This window comes from Ammospiza nelsoni, chromosome 7 (genome assembly GCF_027579445.1).
Source record: "Ammospiza nelsoni isolate bAmmNel1 chromosome 7, bAmmNel1.pri, whole genome shotgun sequence".
NCBI lineage: Eukaryota > Metazoa > Chordata > Aves > Passeriformes > Passerellidae > Ammospiza > Ammospiza nelsoni.
The window spans coordinates 34,732,190-34,755,106 of record NC_080639.1 but is presented as its reverse complement, the minus strand read 5'-3'; the positions used below and the strand labels follow the sequence as shown (position 1 = coordinate 34,755,106).

Here is a 22,917-nt window from a genome sequence, read left to right as displayed (position 1 = left end):
ATCTTGTCCTTTTTGTGTCCCCCACATCATCCATGAGCAATTTCCACACTGATGAGAGATTCCAGACAGTGATTCTTGGAGATTTAAGCATTTTAAAAGAAAACAATTCTGCTGGACACTTCTTGGCTCATTTACTTCAGTTGGCCACACATGCATTATCCCTGAAAATAAAAAGTTCCTTCGTCTGCTCTATTTATAGAACACCGAAGAAGGTGTTGTTCATCCCATGTGCAGTGACAGTTCTCCAAAATCCCCAGTAACCTGCCAGGGAGATACTCAGACTTTGCTCCCACTCTCCACAGGGACCCCTTGTTTTCACCTGTTTGATCAGCCCCTCCTGGCCCCACACAAAATGCTTCTCTGCCTGTCCCTGCATCCTCCTGTGTGAGCTGTGTGCAGCTCATTATTCTGCAAATTATTCAGGGGATACACAAACCAGAAGAATATTTCACATAATCAATTCCTCCTTTCTAAACCACCAGTTAAAAATAGAAATGCAAGGCAAGATAAGAGATAGGAGCGTGAATAAATAATTGTTTGCTCTGGAACTGAGTGCTGGCCCTTGGTTTGTCAATAGTTTATTGCTTTACTCCACAGCAGACCAGGATGACAAGTGACCTTGTTCCCAGACAAATGAAATTCAGGTGCATTATAAAGCAACACCTTCAGAGTGTAGGTTTTTTGGTTTGGTTTTTACTTTTTCTCAGATCTGCCTGTTATTCAGTACAAATAACATGTCATATTCTTTTCAGCAGGTGCTCAGCCTCTTGCCTCTTCCTGGGTCAAAATTTCTATAATTACATTTATTTTGCACAATGGCTCATTTATCTCTATCAATTTTGCCTTGTGAATGCTTTGTGACTTGTTCAAGACCTGGCCATTACGAGTGTGTGGTGTTTGCACAATGGGCTCCCTTATCATTTCAGTTCAGTAGGAGGTTCCTCTGCTTCTGAAATCTCTGAAAATAGCGTTATTTATTAGCTATCAAGGTTTTTTAATACAGTTATTATGCTTTATCTACCAGAGGAGCATTCATGGTTCAAGCATTTTAATGTAGTGATCGCTGTCACATTCACAACAAATTTCTGCCTCTGGATATCATTAAGAATGAAAATTTTTGTCATCAGCAGGCAGAATAATTGAAGCAAAAATCTTTAAAGTATTGGTGAAATAAGGGCAGGAACTTTTATCTTTAATAAACTGTCAGGTGTTCCTTAGCTACAAATATCTACTAATAGATGTTTGTTCACCTGGAACATGCAACCACCAAAAGGAATTTTTAAATGTTGTCAGATGGGTTGGATTCTACTGAAATTTATTTTGAACACATCCATTAAGAGCCTGGAAAGAATTTCCCTTTCCCAACATCTGCCTTTCCTTCTCTACACAAACTCTCTTTCAATGTGTGGTAAATGACAATTTGGGAAAGAGATGGCACTGACATGCTGAAAGCTTCAGAAACTCTTACCTGAGATTTTCTACATCACTGAAATCCAGCCCCTGAGCATGGAAGTGGCTGGTGATGAAAATGTTTCCTTCTGTTTCTAAAACAGAAATATAAGAAAGGGAACAACACATCCTTTGTCTGCAATTAATTTGGAGTTATGGTTTATTAGCCTCAGCATTTCAGAATGAGTTTTCCAAAAATATTTTATAATTTTCCTATGAAGAGAAAGTCAAACACAGCAGAAAAGGTTCTGTTCCACTGTGGATTGTAAGAAACAAAAAGCAGAAATGTGAAAATCTGCCACAGAGGGAGGGACCTCAAAAATTTACTGTATGTCACACAAGTGTCAAAAATTTGAGTACTCACACATAATTTGAAATACTTTTATTTTAATGTATGTATGCTTACATACATATGCCTACATGTATTTTTGGGGCAAACTCCAGATTGAGTTTCCACAATATGAGAGGTGATGGCAAGAAGGAAATCTGCATGTGGGGACCCATCATTCCTGGTCACAGAGCAATCACAGCCCATCACCAAATGCTGCTCTTGGTTAGCATTGCCTACATCAGACACTGGCTTTGCAATCACCCTCCACACAAAAGTTATTTTACAATTTGCCAGCTATTTCCCAAGGCTTTAGAATGCCCTTTAGATATATTGTGTGGCTTTGCCCAAAGCAAACATGCCCCTCAGGCTTGTGGACTATATTTCTTGCAGGGTTACCTGGCTGCCATCACCTATTGATATTATTTGATTTGCAGCCGCTATTCAAAGCAAACAAACAAAATCTCACAACTTCTTAAACCTTCCTCCACCTAAGCCACTGATATTTACTGGGAGCAGGAGGGACAGGTAAAGCTCTATTACACTTGTACTCATCTGTCTTTGAAAAGGAAAGCAAAGGTTTAGCAAGTTATTTCCTTATGATTTTTCAGCCGCCACTCTTAAGTTTCCTGGGTTTATCTCTGATATGGCTGATGCTGCTTCTTCCTATGGCCATGAGCAGGAGGGACAGACCTCAGCAAAAATACCCAAAGCAGCATTTTTCTCACCAATACCTCTGCCCAAAAAGTGTGCAGAGACTCAGCTGTTTGCAGAGCATCCAGCTTGAAACAGCAGTGGGTGTTTCAGGTGTTAAATGTGTGGGCAGGGAGGGCATCCCAAAGCAGGGAGTCTCCCAAAGTGATGATGCCCTATGTTCACCTTTCCAGAGTCATGTTTGGCACAGAAAGGGCCTCCAGGCTGTCCCCAGGACCTGCTGACACCAATATCTCCTCATGCTGTGGTCACATCAATGTTTCCTTTAGCTGAGAGCCAAACCCCTGCCCACAGCAGCACATTCAGTTCAGATACCCATGTCCTGCTCATTTTCCATGCGATATTTCTGGATGCTTCTGCCTTCTGCAGGAGGCTCTCCTCTCCCCAGCGAGCCCACAGGCTGCCTCTCCTTTCCCACACATTAACAGGTGACTCTGAACACCCAGGCATTAACAGCAGCATTCCTGATGGCTTTGATGGAGACAGGCTTTTCCCCAAGGAACCTGCTCCGTCACGCCACCAGAGTTACTCAAATGTCATTTTCACTTAGCAGATACAGCAGGTATTATTATCTGTTTGCTTTCAGTGTCAAAAAGGAGCTACTCAGTGTCTCCTTGCCACAACTTTCTGACACAAAATTGTTAAGTTAAAAAAAAATATAAAAGCTTTTGAGTCTCTAGTAAGGCAAACAAATGTTTATGTCTTAGCAACAGCTCCTTGCTATATTGAGTTGGGGGTAGTTCAAGAAGCAGCTCTTTGCAGGAGACTAAAGCACCAGATACACCCAGCATTTCATTCCAACAGCTCTGGATAGAGAGCCACAAAAATCTCACTGCAGAATGAGTCATAATGACCAGTTCCCTAAAAAGCCAGCTTTTTCTTTTTTTTTTTTTTTTTTCATGGGCCCCTTAAATACAATAGTAGGAGTAGTGCTGGATTAAATTAAATTTGTTATCCTAATAAAACAAATATTTCCTTTTTAAGACAACCTAATCTGCATAGCCCAGAGCAGCACTGGTTCCATACTAGACATGAATGTGGACATGAAGGGGACAGCTGGGATGTTGAGCACTTCATGGCTGTCCGTAAGCTTGACACCTGCACCTGAATTTAAAAAGAATAGGAAAGTTTCATCTGATTTGAATGTAGCTGCAGCTACAAGTACAAGATACAAGTGGGCATCTCTCAGATGAAGAACCAGCAGGGCTCAGCTGTGCCTTCTTGTTGTTTTCTTTTAAATAACATTTTTATAATAAAGCCTGATGCCTTTATTCATTTATTTCTGCAGGAAAGCCAGTGGTAATTAACTCGCACCACAGCCTGCAATTTGCATGTTAAAGTTTACAATCACCCTGTCACGGGGCCATGATAAGCACCATTTTACAAGGGGAACTCGGTAATTGAGGGTTTGTTTTGCTCATGGCTCATGGCTGCAGAACCTGGGTGAGGCTTTTTGTGCCACCAGGGTCTGCTCTGTGTCAGGCAGGGGACAGAACCCGTCAGGCTGGCTCCAGGGCAGTGACAGCAGATCAATTTGCCATCCTGCCCCTCAGTGACAGCCTGCCAGCACAGCTGAACCCAGGCACAGGTACACAAACTCACTCTGGCAGTGAACTCAGGGGAAAACACACCTTCAGAGGTGGCTGTTTGAGACAGGGCTACTTTGGGACCAAACACATGGCTTTTTGCCCCAGATGCTGTTAAATTCTCTGTTAAATTCTCCTGAGGGACCTTGGAGGTGTCCCCCATGTCCCTCCCTGGCCTCTGCCAGCCCATCTGCAGCGTTCAGCTCCTCTGGTGATGATGTGAGAAAGCCTTCTCTAAACTACTGCAAACAAAACCATGCAAGGGATGAAAAATAATTAGCCATGTGTCAGTGTCTGATATATTTGCATTGTTTAGACAGAGTAGTTAATCACTGGTAAGACTACAACATGTGGTGTGAATTTGGATTATAGCTAATACATATCAAGCAGAAGGCTATTAGTTACATCTAAAGGCACTATTTGATATTATTATTATTGAGAAACTGAATGCAATTAATTACATTACAATGCCCTTGCAAGATTCCCATGGCAAAGAGCTGTTTGCTTTTAGATTCTTTTTCCTTTTGTTCAGACAGGAGCCAATTCAGGCAAGCAAAAGGCATCAGGAGCCAAGATTCTGTCCCCATTAACACTCCTGAAGCCTTGAGTGGTACTGGAGGGGTCAGCAAGGGTCTGCATTTTTTCAAGGGGTTTTAAATATAGGGTAAACTTTTCATTTTTGTAAAATAGTTGGTCTGCTGAAATGTCACCTCTTCCCTTGGGCTGGGAATTAGCAAAGGACAGTCTCCATGTGGTCTCCAGAAAGGACTTCTGAGGGAAGGAATTTGATCCCATATTTAATTAGAGGTGCAATATTTCCAAATGTTCCCTCTCTGAAATGTCTCTTACCTATAGGAAAGAAAAGCTTAGGGCACTTCTTTTTTATTTAAAAAGGCAATTGTATTAATTCAGCAGAATTTTGCATTGGAATTGCAATGGCTTTGACAGTTTAGCTCTCTGAAAATTGCAATAAAGCCTTCGCTACGCTACATTTTGTCCCCATTTGTCTTGTGTACCGTTGCCTTGCCTTTGGCACAATCAAAATAATCTTTAAAAATACTGCCATAAATGGATTGACTTTGACCTTCTGAGTATCTTGTCAATAAAATAAAAATGATAAATGTGTTTCAGAGTGCCACTGGCGCAATATTAAAGCAGAGTTACAATCTGAAAAGTGACATTTGAAAAATTAAGTTGTGGGGAGGGGTCTTATTCTCTGTCAGCGGTGCCACATAAATAAGCTCTATTTACAGTGAAAAGAGGTGATTTTGCTAACTGCCAGTTTGTGCAATTCCTCTGATGTGGCCTCTGCCTCTTACATCATCATTAGCAATTAAAGATTACTGCAGCAAGGAGTTAGCTGAGCCCTCTGCTGCTGAGGCAGAGCAGCTCCACCTCAGTCCCCTCCTGTGCCCACTCTGCAGTGCTGACGTGGGGAAAAGGGACCTGGCCTCATCAGGGAATGGCTCAGAAAACCAAGAAAAGGCCATTTTTGCTCGCTCTTTAGAGATAAACAACTTCTAACAGAATCACCACAAGGCCTCTTTTTATTAGGTGAGAAGAAAAGAATTCAATATTCTGTAAAAGTCAAGAAATGTATGAAAATAAACAGGGCAGGCGAGTAAACAAACACACGTCAAGGGGCAGCAGGTTTGATTCAGAGTTTGAGATGCACACACAGAAGCCCTGATGTGCTTGGCTTTATGCCAAGCTCAAGTGAGTCTGACCTGTGGCTTCAATATTTGCAAGCTTAACTTGAGCTGATTTCTCAAAACCCTTTGCTGGTGTTTTTATACCATTTCTGGGTTTTTTTGTCTTTTCAACATTTCTTGTTCTCAATCTTCTCAGCACATATTTAAAAGCATGTGAAGAGCACTTTGTACTTGAGCACCAATTTATATCATGATTAAATCATTCATGCATGTAGTAAATGAAATTAAAACCCCACATACTTTCAAAGGTCACAAGGCTTTGGAACCTCAAAACACTTGATTTCTGAGGAGGAGATATTCAGATGTTAATCCCTAAAATTAGGCTGAAAACACGTTAAAAGGTTAAGGAGTTTGGTCCTGATTCAGATATGACGAAAACGTAGATAACTAAGATCTTTATGTTACTAAGCTTCCACCTTTACATATTTAAATCTAGATTTGTTTCCCTTGAAAATTATCCCAATCCTAAAACGAATCAGAACATAAAAGGATATAGGATTGTCTTGGTTTGAAAAGACAGATGTCTGCTAAGGAAGGCAGGAGCCTTCATTCAAATGGAAAATGTAAACCTCCTCCCTCCAAATTATTAAAATTTTGAAATTAAGGGGCTCTCAGGCAAAGATATGGAAATAGGAATAATTTTAATTTTCATTTACTAGGAAAATTAAAATACAAATGCCATAGTCCAAAAAAAATAAAACCAACAACAGGACTTGGTTCCCTGTGTGTCAGGGCAGTGTCCCAGCCCCATCCCAGGGGGGCTCAGCCCTCCTGCAGTGCCAGCTGTGGCTCTGCTGCAGCAGGGATCCTGCACAAGGGGGGAGTTTTCCTCTGCAGCTCCAGGGCTGCTGGAGAGGGGCCTGGGCTCCCTCTGGCCATGCAGGGCAGCACAAAGCTGCTCCTCTGGGAATGCAGTAGGAAAAAGCTGCTGTGGCGCCCAAAACTTTAGGTTATATCCAAGTAGAAATTCTTGGTTCCTCCCCCTGGGCAGAGCATCTCCCAATGGGATGATGGAATTTTATCAGCCATACAGGGACACTCAATGGCCCATGAACAGAAGATAATTAATAATTAATGGCCCATTAACAGAAGATAATTTGTCACTGTAGGACGTGAAAGAACACAAGCGCACACCACTGCTCTCAAGGTGAAGAAAAAATGGAAGTTTATTTTCTGACTCCAACATTTATAGTTTTCCAAAAATGACAGTGGATTGAAGGTGCCACCTGCAGTCCCACCTCTCCAATGACACTGGATGAACCAACAGTCCATCAAATTTCTCCTCCTTCATAAAAGAATGCAAAACAATGAGTTATTTACAGAAACTGTGTGAGAAAGTTCGTTACAAGAACGTCAACATCAGAAGGCTTAGAAAATCTTAAAAAATCAGGGCGACAATAATTAATAGTTAATGGCACATTAACAGAAGGTATTTCCCGGAGGGAGGATTGGTTGTGGAAGAGAAAAAGGAAACTGCCCAATGAACAGAAGATAACTGCCCCACCTCTAACAGACAGGAATAGAATACACACACCCATTTCCAACCTCAGACAAGATTTAAGCAGTTACTAGTGGCGTCTAAATTAAAGTGATTAACTAACCACTCATTGCCCTCTCCATCCTCCCCAGCTCCCGAGTGCTGGCCAGGGGGGCACCGCATCCTCCGCGACCCCCGCAGGAGCACCAGCTTCGACTCCCTGGAGCTGCAGAGGGCGGCGAGCCGGGAGCTGGTGTGTGACCACTCCTTGCCACCGGCATGGTACCGCCTCATGCTCGGCCAGCGGCCCGTGGAAATGCCCACCAGATGTGTCGAGGTCAGCAGAACCTGAGCTCTCCCCTGGGAGCTGCAATAAACCCTCTGGGGGGCTTTCCTTCCCCATCCCTCTCTGTGCCGTCCTAGGCTGGGCATCCACTGGGGATAGGGGGGTATGTCGGAACCCAGGACATTCCTCTGGCTGCCCTGGAGGACTTGAGACCCTGGCAGGGGGCTCAGAGACCTTGGCACGGAGTCAAAGACACCTGTGCCTTCGATTTTAGCCCCTGGAAAAAATGAACAACTTTGTATGAAGAGTTACAAGCCACAAGAGTTTGAGTAGAATGATGGGAAATTTGTCACAAGGTGAAAAAGTAGAATTTTGGGGTTTTAGAATGGAGCTTCAAGAGGCAAGATGGAGGAATCTGGGCATGTCCTGTCTTTCTTCTTCTTCTTCTTCTTCTTCTTCTTCTTCTTCTTCTTCTTCTTCTTCTTCTTCTTCTTCTTCTTCTTCTTCTTCTTCTTCTTCTTCTTCTTCTTCTTCTTCTCCTCCTCCATCTTCTGCTGTGATGGTGACACTCTGGATTGGTTTAGAGTAGAGACAGACTGTCTAACATAGGTGATAGATTTTGGAAAATTATTGTAAATAAAGTACGCGTAGTTCTTAGTATAAGAAGATAACACCACCCCAAGGGCAGTCAGTGTGCACCAACCTGCTGGACAGATCTCAGCAGGTCAGAGAAAGGATGTAATAGATAAGAGAAAATAAACAACCTTGAAAACCAGAGCCGAGGAATCTCAACTTCTTTGGTCGCAGGGCTGGGAAAAAAGACTCTTTAATGCCTCAGGAGCCATTTCAGTAACAAAAAACCCAATAGGAAAAACACTGAATGGTGGTGGTGATGATGATGATGATGATGATAATAATAATAATAGTAACGACAACAAAACCTCCACCATCACCATCAAACCAACAACACCACTGTCACATGCAAGGGGATCAGTCAGAAACCAGGATCCCCATGGAACAGCCAATATTCAGCCAGGCTAGGAAATACAGCATAAAGCCAGGTGTTTTTCAACTCCACAGAGAGATTTTTAGTAAACCATGTATGTCACCTCAAGCTGTGCTTTTTCCAAGCAACTGTATGGCTGTAAGAATGGATTCTGCAGCCTGTCTCTTCTCCCATATAAATTATTATGAGTTAGGGACTTCTTCTGCTGATGAAATCAGAAGGGAAAAATCAGAAAAAAATATTTAAAGTGATCTTTGGGGAAACTGAAGGAAGAGTTAAAGTTGAACCTCTTTCTGCATTGAATCAATTCTTGCATTCTTTAGTTTCATAAGTATGCTAATGGCTTTGTGGAGCAAAAAAGCCTCTACCATTCTCTATAAAAGAGAAAAAACAATAATTATCTGGTTTTATCTGTGTTTAATATGTATGACAATAATGTTTGACTTGCAATCATTGTTGTCAGAGCAACTTCAACCTCTCACTAAAGTCACGGCCACCTCAAATATCCCAGCTTCAGGAGGTTAGCATAATTTCAAACATAAAGTTAAACAAAATTATTCAGAAAATAATAAACTAATTACCATAAATTATTTAAAAGATTAAATATTCAACCTAGAGTGCCAGGATCTTTGGTTTGGGGTGATTCTACTCTAGCTGGAGAACCCTCTCAAAATTAGCAAAAACATTTTATATCCATTCAAACTGGACCTGTGAACTCATCACAACTGAAGTTTACATTAATAATTTAACATTGAGTGAAATTTTAAGAGATAGTTGTTATTTCTGTAGAATTTTTAACACTTTGCATATATAAACTATAAATCTTATTGACATTAATTAAGTGGCGGGCTTATTATTGAAATATTAATTTCATTTGGCATCCTCAAATATCCCGATGCACTATGAAGTTTTCCAGGTTGCTCTGTAAGTGTACATACATATTCTATAATATTATTTAATTTTTCATTATATTTCAGCAATTCTGAGTGTGCAGCAATGCTGTTTGAGATTGCTTTTTTACAATGCATGCTTTTGTTTCTTTTAATCTCTTCTCTGGAGTTTTTCATTCAGGTTTGTGAAGGTATATTCATTAGTTTAGTTTCTTATCTTGTAACATAATTCTTGCCATTGGTTTCTTCATTATCCTCTGAATGACAGTAAATCTCTGCTTCGCCATGCTGATGAAGGATTACATTTGTTAGATGTCAAAACTGAAAGAATACACTTCTTTTAGATCTTCACCTTCTAAATCTGCCTCTACATTCTATCTCTTCCACTTAATTAAATCATTGTTTGATTTGGTTTTCCATTTAATTTCAGCAAAACCTCTGGAACAAACTAATTTAAATTAATAACTGTGCAGCTTCCACTCCTTAATAAGCAGTTATTATTGGACATTCCAGTCTGGCTGGAGCGAGCTGATTTTAATTAAAAAAGTCAAAGACAAAACCTTGAACAGATAGAAGAGAAAAGAGACCAAATAAAGCCTGACAATACGGCTGCAGAATTTAAAAGTACATTACTCCAGCACCTTGTAAGATATATACCCAGTGATAGCATGTTGATACTGGCCAGATACAATTAGCTGCTTATCAACAGATGAGATTAACTCCTTAATTCAGAGCGCTGGTAGGTAAGGATTCCTGTCACCCAGCTGAGCTCAGGAGGGATTTAAGCCATAATGGAGATTTGGAGTGTGGGAGAGAAGAGTGGGAGCACAAATGGCTTGTGCTGGGGTGTGACAGTGTTCACAGGGGTCTTATGTAGAGGGAAGAGATGAGGATCTGACTCCATGTTTCTGAAGGCTTTATTTACTATTTTATGATATATATTACATTAAAACTATACTAAAAGAATAGAAGAAAAGGTTTTATCAGGATAGAACAGCAAAGAATGATAGCAAAGGCTTGTGTCTCGGACTCTCTGTCTGAGCCAGCTGGGCTGTGAGTGGTCATTAATTATAAACATCTAAGATGGACCAATCACAGATGCACCTGTTGCATCCCACAGCAGCAGATAATCAATGTTTACATTTTGTTCCTGAGGCTTCTCAGCTTCCCAGGAGGAAAAAATCCTAAGGAAAGGATTTTTCATGAAAAGATGTCTGCAACACGGGAGGGGAGCTGACTGACTCCTGACTCCTGCAGGCAGCCTCTCAATGCCTGTGTTCTGAGTCTTGCCATGAAACAAACCTCCACAACAAGAATATGTCCCTGTCTGCACATTGTTCCACAAGCACAGGGAGTGTTAGATTCACACAGGGGGGTTGTGAGAGCCCCAGAATGCAGCCCTGCCACAGCTCAGGGGCACAGCAAATTTTGCACTGGAAAAAGAGCAGCAGTTCTTAAGGAGCTGTTTCTCATCCACTCATTTAATTAAAAAAGGGGGGGAAAAAGGGAGAAAAAACAGAAGAAAACCCCACAAGCTACGAAGTGGAAAAAAAGACAGAAGAAAAACCCAAAAGCTTTTATGTCAGAGAAAGTGAAAATATTAATTGCATTCCTGAACTTGCCATGCCTTGAATCCAAGTGCTGTCCATAAACTTATTCCTCCAGTGGCAAAATATTTTTGATTGAAGGAGCTTTCCAATTTAGGCTTTGCCTGCTGAATTTCTCAGGGCAGGTAACAAATGATCCTGACCTTCCTCCCTCTGTTTCTTCCTTGCCTTTCCCCCCGTGCTCCCAAAGGAGGCACAGCAATTATCAGATCCTGGACACGCACTCCTGGCCACAGCCACTTCCCTATCCAAAAATATATTGTAGTAGAAGTCCAACAAAAATTTGCAAATTTTGGATCCTCCTGTGTTGAGGCTGCTGCTGCAGATCATGGTTTGTTCTTCAAGATCATGGTTTGCCTTCTGTGAAAGGCAAAAACACTGAATGAAAAAAAGTACAGTGGAGCTTTTACTAAGATTAAAGCAGTATATTAAGAAGCAAGAAACAATGCACAGACATGGCCAGACCATAGTAAAATGACCTTCAGAGGAAGAACAAAAGATGGAAAAATTAAAGCTCAACAGAAAATCTATTAAAAATACAGAGAAGTACTTAACAGCCAATATGGGAAAACACACATCAATTACAGAAATTCCAGCTGAATTCTGAATTCAAATAATACAGGGTATATGCATACACCTGGATACATATGGGCAAGCCCTGTGGGAGGCACAAACATTAAAAAGAAATGTGAGGGAACATCACACACTGATGTTATTGAAGCTCTGCTCCACAGTCAGATAAAAGATCAATCTGTGGATTACAGCAGAGCAGTGCACGCTGCTGCCTGTAATGCAAATTCAAATGCCACACCACACTCACAGCAAAGCCAGAAATGGGCTGAAAATTCTCTTCTTCCCGTGGAGAAGTTCCACTGGCCCCAGGTGCTTGTCCTCACCAGCAGCTGAATGTATTTTTCTGGAGGGAATGGCAGGAAAGGGGAATAATTTCATTTTTTGCACAGTAACAATCTCCTGCAACCCTTGGTTCAGAGACTTCTGGGTTCAGACACTTCTGGGTTGCTCAGTTTTCTTGTGAGGGCAAGAGGAGGGGCAGGCACTTGGTGACAGTGACAGGACCCGAGGGAATGGCCTGAGATTGTGTCAGGTGAGGTTTAGGTTGGATATTAGCAAAAGGTTTTTTCCCCAGAGGTGGTTGGGCAGTGAACAGGCTCCCCAGGGAAGTGGCCACAGCTCCAAGAACTGCAAGGGAGTGACCCACAGGTCCTGACAGAGCTCAGGAGTGTTTGAACAATGCTCTCAGGCTCTTGGTGTGACCCTTGGGGCTGTTCCTGTGCAGGGCCAGCATTTGGACTCGATGATCCCTGTGGGTCCCTTCCAGCCCCACAGGTTCTGTGATTTAAATTAATTTCTCTCCCATGTGCCAGCCCCATAACTGCAATTTTTTGGCACACACAATTCTGTATCAAGCTTCTCTATGGGCTACTTATGGATATGAGACTCTGTTAGAGACATGTCCAATAACACCTGCCTGTGATGGGTTATCAAGATAACTTCCAATGCCTTTCTTCAGAAATTTCATCCTCTAAATGAGCAAAACCCTCTCCAAATCTGAGCGTGGTTTAAATTCATGTGCAACTGTAAATGTTCATGTAAATGGAGGATGTGTCATACCAACCCTAGTAAGGGTTGGTATTTTCTCAATAGTTTCATTTTTAGCACTATAGGTTTACTTTTTTACACATATACTAGGATCAAACACAGGTTTAAATGCTAATCTTTGGTGTATAAAACAAGGTCATGTTAAAGCATGGCAAATCTAACCTGCTCATGATGCTTAATATGTCAGTCCCTAGAGGAGAAGATTTATTTTTTCCATACTTAGTTTCATTCTCTCCTCTTAAACCTCTTAGAGAACATTTTATACTCACAATCAAAACACAGCACCTCAGCTGCATGCCATTAATTTATTATTTTGTTCCAATTATTATTTTGCTCTGAATCCAGCCCCACTTTGATTTGCAATTGTTCTATGAATTTAAAAGCAAGTGACACCTTCAAGGTATTATTTAATCTGTAATTCTTTCTTGAACACTTATGTGAATATTCCAACTCATAATGCTAGGTATGAAGAGCCTTTGTTTTTCTTGCTTGTTTTTCAGACATGCAAAACCCCTTCTGTAGAAATTACAATTGCAGCCTTTATTGTTCAGAGGCATGTGGTTAAAAGAAAAACAAGACAAGCACCAGTTTAATTGCTACTACAGATATTCCTGACGTAAACTGATTTCTGTGGAGTTTGGCCTCAGACTGAAATTAAAAAAAAAACCCCAAACTTATTTACTTTAACTAACTACAAAGAAATTTTAAAAAAATGCTAAAGTAAAGTTTTGAGTGGGCAACAGATGCAAAATCATAATGCTTTAACTGCCAACCAGCAGCACACCAAAAAGCCTTCCATCTCCATCCAACTAAAACAATGCATTCCTCACATATGGTGCTACTTATTTTTAACAGCATAATTTCAGCAATACCCAAGTGACAAGAACAATCGAGCTTGATTTCTTTGTGCAATTATGAAGAACCACAGTGTCCAATCAATCAAACTGGTTGATACTCCAAACCCCAAGCAAATGGAAGGAGATATCATTGGATTAAACAATAATGGCTTGTTCCCTTGTTTTGGCAAAGGGAGAAAACTTTTTTTTTATTGTTTAGGTTTTCTAAATTGGATTATTTAAATTATTATCTGGTGTCTAATTAGGAATCAAAAATACCTAATGAATGCCTACCTGCCACATTGAGGTGTTGCACAGATTAATTGGGTGAGGTTTATAAAATGCTTTGAAGATTAAAACCACCACTTAATTACAATTGGATAAAGTATGGAAGGATACTAAAGAAGGCTGCCAAGAGACTGAAGCGTCCCTTCTGTTTGGAGAATTCTCCTTTGTGCTAGCTGTGTCAGTGGACACCTGGACCTGTGGAGTTTGCTCTCCCATGGAGGCAGCTGTGTAATTCCTCCTTCCTTTTGGAAATGCTGCTGAGTGAGACTCCCACATCTCTCCAACATCCCTAGAGCAGCAGTGACTGCAGGCATTGCAGGTAAATGCTCTGTTTTAAATGCCAATCATTTGCTGCCTCTGTATTCATTTTCTGGTTACTCTCCCAAATGACAGCTACAAAATTCAATGCAAATCATGCCACAGTGGGGACTTGAAAATTTTGGCTCTTTGAAGCCTCTTCTCCTAAATTATTCTTCTAAGTTTCTTTGCTTTTTTGTTTTGTTTGTTTGTTTTTCTGGGTTTTTTCCTGTTCTTATCTCTACTGCTGGTTGAACACATGAATATACATTTGCCCTTGCCTTCTCAGGTCTGTCTTCTAACTCACAGAGGCCTCATGCAGCAAATCCTTTTGGCTAGTGTGTGGCAACTTGCCTGACTCAGAAGGACCACATGCAGCTCATAAGAGAAAATAAATTCATGTGTGTCATAGAGCTGCCAGGAAAACAGAAATACTTGATTTATAGCAAAATCTTTCCTTGGCCAGCCTGTAATCCTGTATCACAGCTTGCTGCAATGACTTGCTGTCTCACAGTCTGATTTTTTTACCCTCATAAGGATTGGTCATTGCTTGTAATTTTTGCATGTTATATAACAAACCGTCTCTCAAGTGGTTTCAGTGCAAGATTGGCCAGGGCAAATGCAGGAGATCTCCATGGGGGTTTATCAGAAAGCTGCATTCTGACATCAGTGATGCCAATCCACACTTTTTCCAGCACTGAAATGGCTCAGGGACTGCTGGTGAGGATAAAAACAGGGGGGGGAAACCACCATCCTCTTATTCCAGCATTTCAGGTTTTCCTCTGTGTGTTAACGAGAGATCCAGGCCCAGTTTTATGTATGGATCACTTTCTGCCTTTTTTCACAGCCAGAATTCACTCACATCTATTTATCTCCATGGCCCCCAGCACAGCAGAGAGATGGGTGTCTCATTAATGAATTACCTTCCCAGCCCTGCTGCAAGGCACCAAAGGCTATTACCATCTCAGCCACCTCCACCTCTGGCTGAGAGATAAGGAAGTGAGGTACACAGAGAGTCAGTGATTTGTTATCAGCCCAAGGTCAGGCAGCCAGGGAAACTGAGGCACTGTGTGTGCCTGGCCAGAGGCAGCCCAGCAGCTGCACTCCCAGTGCAGCAGCACTGATGTGCTGGCACCAGTTACATTGGTAAAGGCAGCATCAGATGGATGCTGTAGCACATTTCAAGCAACAAAAGTTCTTTTACAGAGAATTGCAAGAGGATTTTTTCTTTTGGGATGGGTAGGTTGTGCTGTGTCTCCTCACCAAAGCCTTTCCTAGAAGACTCTCTGAGTTTGCACACATCCATTGAAATCCAGTGCTCACCCATCCCTGCTGCTCTGCTCCCCATAACTAATTCTTCCAGCTTGTGTGGTTCCAAACACCTCCAGGGTGAACTCACTAATACCTGTGTTCAGTGTAAGTTCAAAAAGAATGTTCCAGTCCAGCAATCTTTACAGAGGCACTGAGGTTTGTGGTTTCCTTGTGTAAGAGGAAATTCAGGCTGCAGGTATCACACCCAGATGAGGATGAAGCAGAGACCATGGAGGTTTACTTTGCATTCTTCTCCTTTCCCATGCTGCTTCTCTGGATGTTGTCTTTTCCACTTTTCCAGGTCATTACAAGTGTATGCTCATAAGCATGCTTTGGAAACATGCTTCTCCACACCACTCCTTGCACTCCAGAAGTTGACCAGGATGCAATAAATTCCCATCTTCTGCATTTTTACCAGCACAGAAAACACTCGTATCCCATAAAGCTGTAAATAAACAAACAGAACAATCCTCTTGAAACTTACACATAATGTGGGTATTAAAGAAAGCAAGGGAAGGGATTGGTTTAAATTCCACCTAGAAGAATTTTTGTGTTGTCCCCCTTTACTTGCAGGGTGCTGGAAGGCTGCTGCTCCCCAGGGAGCTCCAGTGCCACCTGCAAGACCACCACACAGGGGAGGCAGGGTCAGCCTCTCTGCTCAGCTGCTGCCACTTTTCAGGAGAAAAAATAAAACAAACCCAACGACCTTGGATAATTTCAGTGGTGTCTCTCTGGAATCCTTGTTTTCAGAAGCTTACAATAACTGGCTCCAAATGGAAATCAGACTGTGCCATGTCACCTTGTTGATTGTTTTTCTCCTACCCTGGATGTCCTGGGAGTGCACCCCTTCTCCCCTGCCCCTGCTTCCTGGCTTGAATAGCTCCCAGGTGCAACTCAGCCTGCAGGAGGGAACTGGTGCGTGACATAATAAATTTATCCTTTGGCTTTCACTGCTTCCCCTGCTGTCACAAATAACGTTCGATCTTGAAAGAGAAACAGGAAACCTGGGCCAATGGGAAAAAATGCTGGGTTTTGGGTTGGTTTTTTTTTTGTTTTTTTTTTTTTTTCCCCAATGTGATTTATAGCCAAACACACTGAGAAGAATCACGTTCCCCAAGCTGGACTAGTAGAGATGGTTCACTGTCATTGGCTGAAGAAATGTAAAGTGACAGCAGCAGTCATGCTCTGCTGAATATGACTGATGTCTGAGAGCGAATTATTGTCAGTATTTGGTAATCATTTCCAAACTTTAGCTCAAATACCTCTGTGCTTTGCATATTGGCAAATGCTAGGTAATGGTGCAGAAAAATGAGTCACCGTTGTAATTGGCTTTGTATATTTAATAAGGCCCTGATTACACCTAATCTCCTCACTGAGGTGCTTAAATTAGAGACAGCTTTAGAGAACCATGTTCCTTTAGTCAGGAGAGAGAGCCTGACAGGTACAGAGGGCAGCTCAGATCTGAGATTCCTGAACATACATCCCTAGGTTGGGAAATGGAAATCAGTCTCTCCTGGCCATGACTCAACATGCTGTCATTTAAACCTTTTAAGACCAGTGCCTTCTGCTTTGGGATTTTCTGTATTCAGGGAATTTGTTAATAGATAAAAGCCTGAAAGCAAAAATAAAATTAAAAAAAAAAAAATAGAAAGTTAAGTCAAGCATATCCTGCACATATGTTTTTTCCATCTTTCATATGCGACTCTCTTGCAGAGTGAGGGAGAGGTACAGACCCCACAAATGTGTCCAGGGTGTGCTGGAAGGGCAGGAGCTGTCAGGAGCAGGGCAGATGGTTTGGGGGCAGGTGATTTAGCCTGCTTTTATGCTTTCATCCTCTTCATATAAACCAACCAAAACCAGAGGAATATACTTTGGAATCCTGTTATTGTGTCCTCTAAGCGTTTTGTCTGTGTAAGGCCACTGCTCAAAACCGTGCAAGACATTTTCATCCCCACCCACACAGCTTTTTCACTGACCCTCCAGGTTCACACAGGCTCTTGGGTTTTAGTGATCTCTGCTTTCAGGAAAGGGAATGAAATCTTGTGATTCTGATGAGGATTATTTGGGCAAGCTTCTATCCGTTTCCCTGCACTTCTTGTCATCCCATTCACTTTTATTGTTTTCACTTGGTACCAGAATTTTTCCTTTTTCTTTTTTTATAATGTTTCATTTCTTCTGTCTCTTTGTTTACTTTTCTTCCCTGATTTCAGGATTTTAATTGGAGTAATTTTGGCAAGTTTTGGTCCTTTTCACTGCCCCTCATTTCATCTCAGTCCATTTGGTTGTAGTCACTCAGTTTCCTAATTTTCTGGTTTTATTCAATTGCATTATTTTTGATCATATCTCCCTTCCAAAGTGTGTGTTGGTCTTTGTTCTCTGATTTCAAGATTTCAATGAGGATTATTTGGGCAAGATTTGGTCCAATTCCCTCCACTTCTTGTCATCTCACTCACTTTTATTATTTTCACTTGGTACCAGAATTTTTCCTTTTTCTTTTTTTTTTTTAATGTTTCATTTCTTCAAATTCTTCTCCTGTCTCTTTGTTTACTTTTCTTCCCCGATTTCAGGATCTTAATTGTAGCAATTTTGGCAAGTTTTGGTTGTTTGCACTACCCCTCATTTAATCTCAGTCCATTTGGTTGTAGTTGCTCCATTTCCAAATTTTCCGGATTTTTTTTTTCATTTTATTGCATTTTATTTGATCACATCAAATGATATCAATTTGATCATATCAAATGCTTCTTTCCAGAGTGTTTGTTAGACTTTGTTCTCTGATGCCACGACTCCGTTCCTTTTCCTGAAACGAATCTTACCATGCTTAAACGTCTCCTTTGTGTGCACGCTCAGATGAACAAATGTGGGACCCAAGCCCCGGTGTGGCTGTCCCTGAAGTCGGAATCCCTGCCAGCTCCAGGGAAGAGCAAGAGGCTGACGGGCTGTGCCACCTGGCAGGGCTTTGGGGGCACCAGGGACTGCTGCCTGTTCCGCATCCCCGTCGCCGTCAGGAACTGCGGCGCTTTCTTTGTCTATCTCCTGCAGCCCACCCCGGGATGCATGGGCTACTGTGCAGAAGGTGAGGAGCAGCACAGAATTTATCAATAAGATTGCTTGTGCCTCTCAGGCTGGGTGCTCAAAGGCCCCGGTGTTGCAGTGTGCATCTCGCTGACCTTGCGGGTCAAGCGTCGCTCCCGCTAAGGCGCGGAGCGTGTGGGAAATAAATCAGTGGCAGTCCAAGGTGTTCCTGAAGAATAGCTCCTATTACCAGTGCAAAATGTAATCTGGTGTGTATTGCTGGAGCGTTCTCTGCTTGGTCACAGCTCACGTGTAACCTTTCCCACTGTCTTTGGCTCCACTTTGGCTTGAAGTTGCAAAGCGAGTGAGCCGAGGCATCTCAGCTGTACCCAGGCTCTGTATCCAGGAGACTGTCTCTAAGGCCTCTCCTTATCTTTAATAATACAGTATCCCCCCTCAAAAAAAGGTAATTCTGAAACTCTGCAAGGAGAAAAAAAAAACCCAACCAAATTGATAACATCTTTTTCATGACATTTATATAATTGTTCTCGTCAGAAATAATTTTCAGCCTACTACGAGAGATGTAACCCCTGCTCGGTAGCTAGGAAACAAAGGGAAAGCAGAAAGCAATTGCTCATTCAGTTAAACCTCCTGAACTTTGGAGCATGGCCAGGTGCATGTAGATTTCATCAGAAAACATGCTTCTTTCTCAAAATGAAAAAATTACCTTTATACTTTCCTTTTAGTGTTTTTGGACAGAAACATGACACTGAGAAACTAGGGTTATCAGCTTTTCAGTTTTCAAACTCCAAGCTTAAATAAATTTTAAAGAGAAAGATAACTATTTTCTTATCTTTATCAATATTTTAACATTCCTACTTGAAGAAGAGGAAGGAAGGAAGAAAGGCTCAAAGGACATGAGATTAATTCAGTATTAGAAATAAAAAAATCCATTAAAATAAATGAAACCGATTCTTACTCAGAAATTACTTTTTAACTGAATAGTCATTTTTCAGTTTAAGCTTGGCTTTTTTATAAACTATAAGATTTCCACTACTCTTGTTCAAAGAATTTTTTTGCCAATACATTTTGGGTGAATAATTTTGTCCTATTTGATGATTCATACCTGTTCGGTGATATAAAGCCGCCTACATTTCTAAGAAAATAATGCTTATCCCTTCCCAATCTCATTTTCAGAGAGGTCCAGTCCTTTAGAGTCTTTAATTTCTAGCCTTTAGTTTTTGCAGTCTCATGCATTGGATGGAAAAAACCCCCAAATCTAGAGTTTTTTTACTGTGTTTTTTTACCTCATGGCTTCAATTCAGCTGTAAATATTGCACCACAGGAGGCTCAGCTGGGTCCAGCTGCCATGGCTTTGTGTTGGGGTCAATTCCCTGGCTCCTTCTGCTGGAGGCTCAGGAGCAGGACAGCAATCAGCGCTTCTGAGCTGCAAAACAAGCTGAATTTAAAACTCCATAACTTGGCAGAAAGGACACAGCTGGGAAAAGCAGAGTTCGTGCTTGCAATTCCACTCACATCCTCCCCTGAGCTGATCACCTAACTCTGTCCTTCTGGGATAATTTCCTGCACACAGCCATGATGTGAGCCACGGTTTGAGGCAGCTCCTCTAAGAAATGAAATACAAAAGGGTATAAACAACTGGTCTTTATTCATTTTTTAAGTAACTTGTTTCTTGCCTCTTGCTGTTTGCCCTGGACAGATGTTAACACATTGGTTCTCTGTTCTGCTAGAACAGCTTCATATTTTATTCTCTTGGGTTCCCACATATTATATTTTCTACACTTGTCTGGAAAAGTTACTTAATTTATCCTTTCAAAGCATCTGAACCAGCTTCATGTTTTGCTTGAGTCTGGGTCCCTAGAGACGAAAAACATCCCCTTATACTATTATACCTTTCTTTGTTTCTACTTTCTAGGGGAGTTTAACAGGAAGAAAGGTTTCAGACTTCATTACTTGTTGAAGCCTACAGAAAGCAAGCTGTATTTTTAGAGCAACAGCATTATTCTGGGCAGAGGGAGACTATATTGAGCAGACCTAGCCTAGATACATCCTAAAACAGCCTGGAAAGGATGTTCAGTAAGGCAATAGAGGCTGGCTGCTTTCTGGGAGTCAGTTTACCTCTGCAACATAGTGATTTCTCATATCTCTCCTGGGCTTTTTGCAAAACTTGGATCAAAAGGCTGTGCTCCAAGGAAATGAAAAGCTGAGGGCCTTTGCCAGAGTAATTAATTTGTATTAATCTGAGTGCTTCATTTCAATAATGTTTTTCTCACTGCCAAATTAAAAAAAAAATTCAAAACCAGCAGATCAGATGGTACAACAGCCATAGGTAGTCAGGACACAATTAGCAATTTTTGCATTTCATACAAAACACACCTTCTTGCTTGCATGGTTACTAATTAAGTCACCAGAAGACAAAACGTAGTGCTCATCCCATGTTTAATTACACTGACATCTTCTTGTTAGGTGAACAACCATAACAGCAAAATAACATTTTGTGCTCCATCCCTCTTTTGCTCTCCTTTTCCAGACAAGCTCTCAAGCCCGGCTTTGCAACCATCGATCAGCCCCGAGCTCGTGCAAGGCCGAGTGCACCTGAAGTGCAGCTACAGCCCCGCTGCCCCTGAGCCCCCAGTGCAGTTCAGGGTGCTCTGGTCTCGCCTCTCCAGCCCTGGGAAGAGGGAGCAGATCCACCAGGAGACAACCCTGCAGCCGTTTTCCTACACAGAGATGGACGGCGCGAATCTCCGCCTGGGAGACACGGTAACGCCACTGCCTCCCGCAGCACAGGGGATCCCACCTCCCTCCTAAACCTCTGTGGGGTTTTTATTAGTGCTGCTCCTCACTCCTGTGCTTAGAGCTACTGCCAAAAAGAGATCTGAGACTGTTTCATGGCAAGATTATTTAATAACATTAACCGGGTTCAGGACCTGTAAAATTTCTGTGAATCACAGTGAGTTCTTGGAAGGTACTTTACTTTTTTTTTTAATTGATTATTTTATTACTATTTTTTATTTTATTATTACCTTTTATTTTATTCCTACATTTATTTATTATTTTATTTTTTTTATTTTATTATTTACCTTTTATTTTACTCCTATGTGGAGATGGACGGTGCAAATCTCCGTCTTGGAGACACAGTAATGCCACCTGCCTTCAGCAGCACAGGTCACACAAACAGAGGGGATCAAATCTCCTTCCTAAACCTCTGTGGGGTTTTTATTAGTGCTGCTCCTCACTCCTTGTGCTTAGAGCTACAGCCCAAAAAAAGATCTGAGACTGTTCCATGGCAAGATTATTTAATAACATTAACCGGGTTCAGGACCTGTAAAATTTCTGTGAATCATAACAAGTTCTTGGAAGGTATTTTGCCACGTTCTAAAGGCAAATTGAATATTTGCAGTTACATTACACCTTGAATGCTGTGGGGTTTGTATAAGTGGTGGGTACAGGTGCCTGAGCCAATTTTTGTTTAGTACTTTTTGTATCTTGCAGCAGAGGCAGGCTCAGCTGCATGCACTCAGTAATTTTTATATCCATGGACCAGAGACACAATAACATCTTTTCACAGGGAAAAAAAATATATTACACATTTTAAAATAGAGGGAGATTCATTTTATGGGATTTTTTTAACTTTGTTCTGCCTCTCTGATTCCAAATTCCTGGTTCAATAGCATACTGAAAGATAGAGTTCATTACAAAACAATCTTTAAGAAGTATATTTGATGGCTTACACAGCAACAATGATCTGCTCTCAACAACAACAACAACAAAACAGAAACCAATACAGATGTGAAAAAAAAAGAATTGACTTGTGTATGAATTCATGGCCTTTTATGGTACAGAAACAAGACTTTTAAATTTAAATTAGGTTCATAACTTTTACAGGCAGAGGGACATTAGTGATGCTGCAGCAAACAGAATAAATAGGGATAATGTCCTGGTGTTGAAAGTAGGCTGGAAATAGTCTTGGCATTTTGCAGCTCTTCTTTGAGATCATGGGATCATAGAATACCAGCCCCCACAGAGGGTTCAGGGTTCATCTGGTCTAAATTGTATTGGCAAAAGCACAGTCTAGACAAGAGAGTCCAGCACCCTTTCCTGCTGAACCTGAAGTGCCCAATGCTGGGAAATCCACCAGTGCTGAGATTATTCCAATGGATAACTGCTCTCATTGTGAAAAAAATTATTTTGTGGTCAATCTGAATTTTCCCTCGTCTTTTCCATGTTCCTACTTGTACAAAGGGACCCTCCATCTTCTTTGTATCCACTCTTTAAAAGCTGGAAAATGGGGATGAGGTTTCCCCTTAGCTTTCTTTTATCAAGGCTGGATGATGCCCTCACATGTTATAAGATGAGGCAGATAATTCTGCCAGTTTTAAGACAAGTTTGTGCTATGAAGAGATATTCTCATCCAAATTATTTCACTTGCAATCACTTCAAATCTTGTTTTAACAGTCCTGAGGGATTCAGAGAA

General features: G+C 41.4%; 1 protein-coding gene across 1 annotated transcript in view; it reads left to right on the top strand.

The window, feature by feature from the left end:
• LOC132075810 (von Willebrand factor D and EGF domain-containing protein-like) overlaps nt 1–22,917 on the top strand; it is a 172,621-nt gene that overhangs the window by 32,898 nt on the left and 116,806 nt on the right. The window contains exons 2-4 of the mRNA XM_059476517.1: nt 7,419–7,603; nt 18,255–18,480; nt 20,971–21,203. Coding sequence (XP_059332500.1) covers nt 7,419–7,603; nt 18,255–18,480; nt 20,971–21,203 — 644 coding nt within the window. The remainder of the gene's footprint in view (nt 1–7,418; nt 7,604–18,254; nt 18,481–20,970; nt 21,204–22,917) is intronic.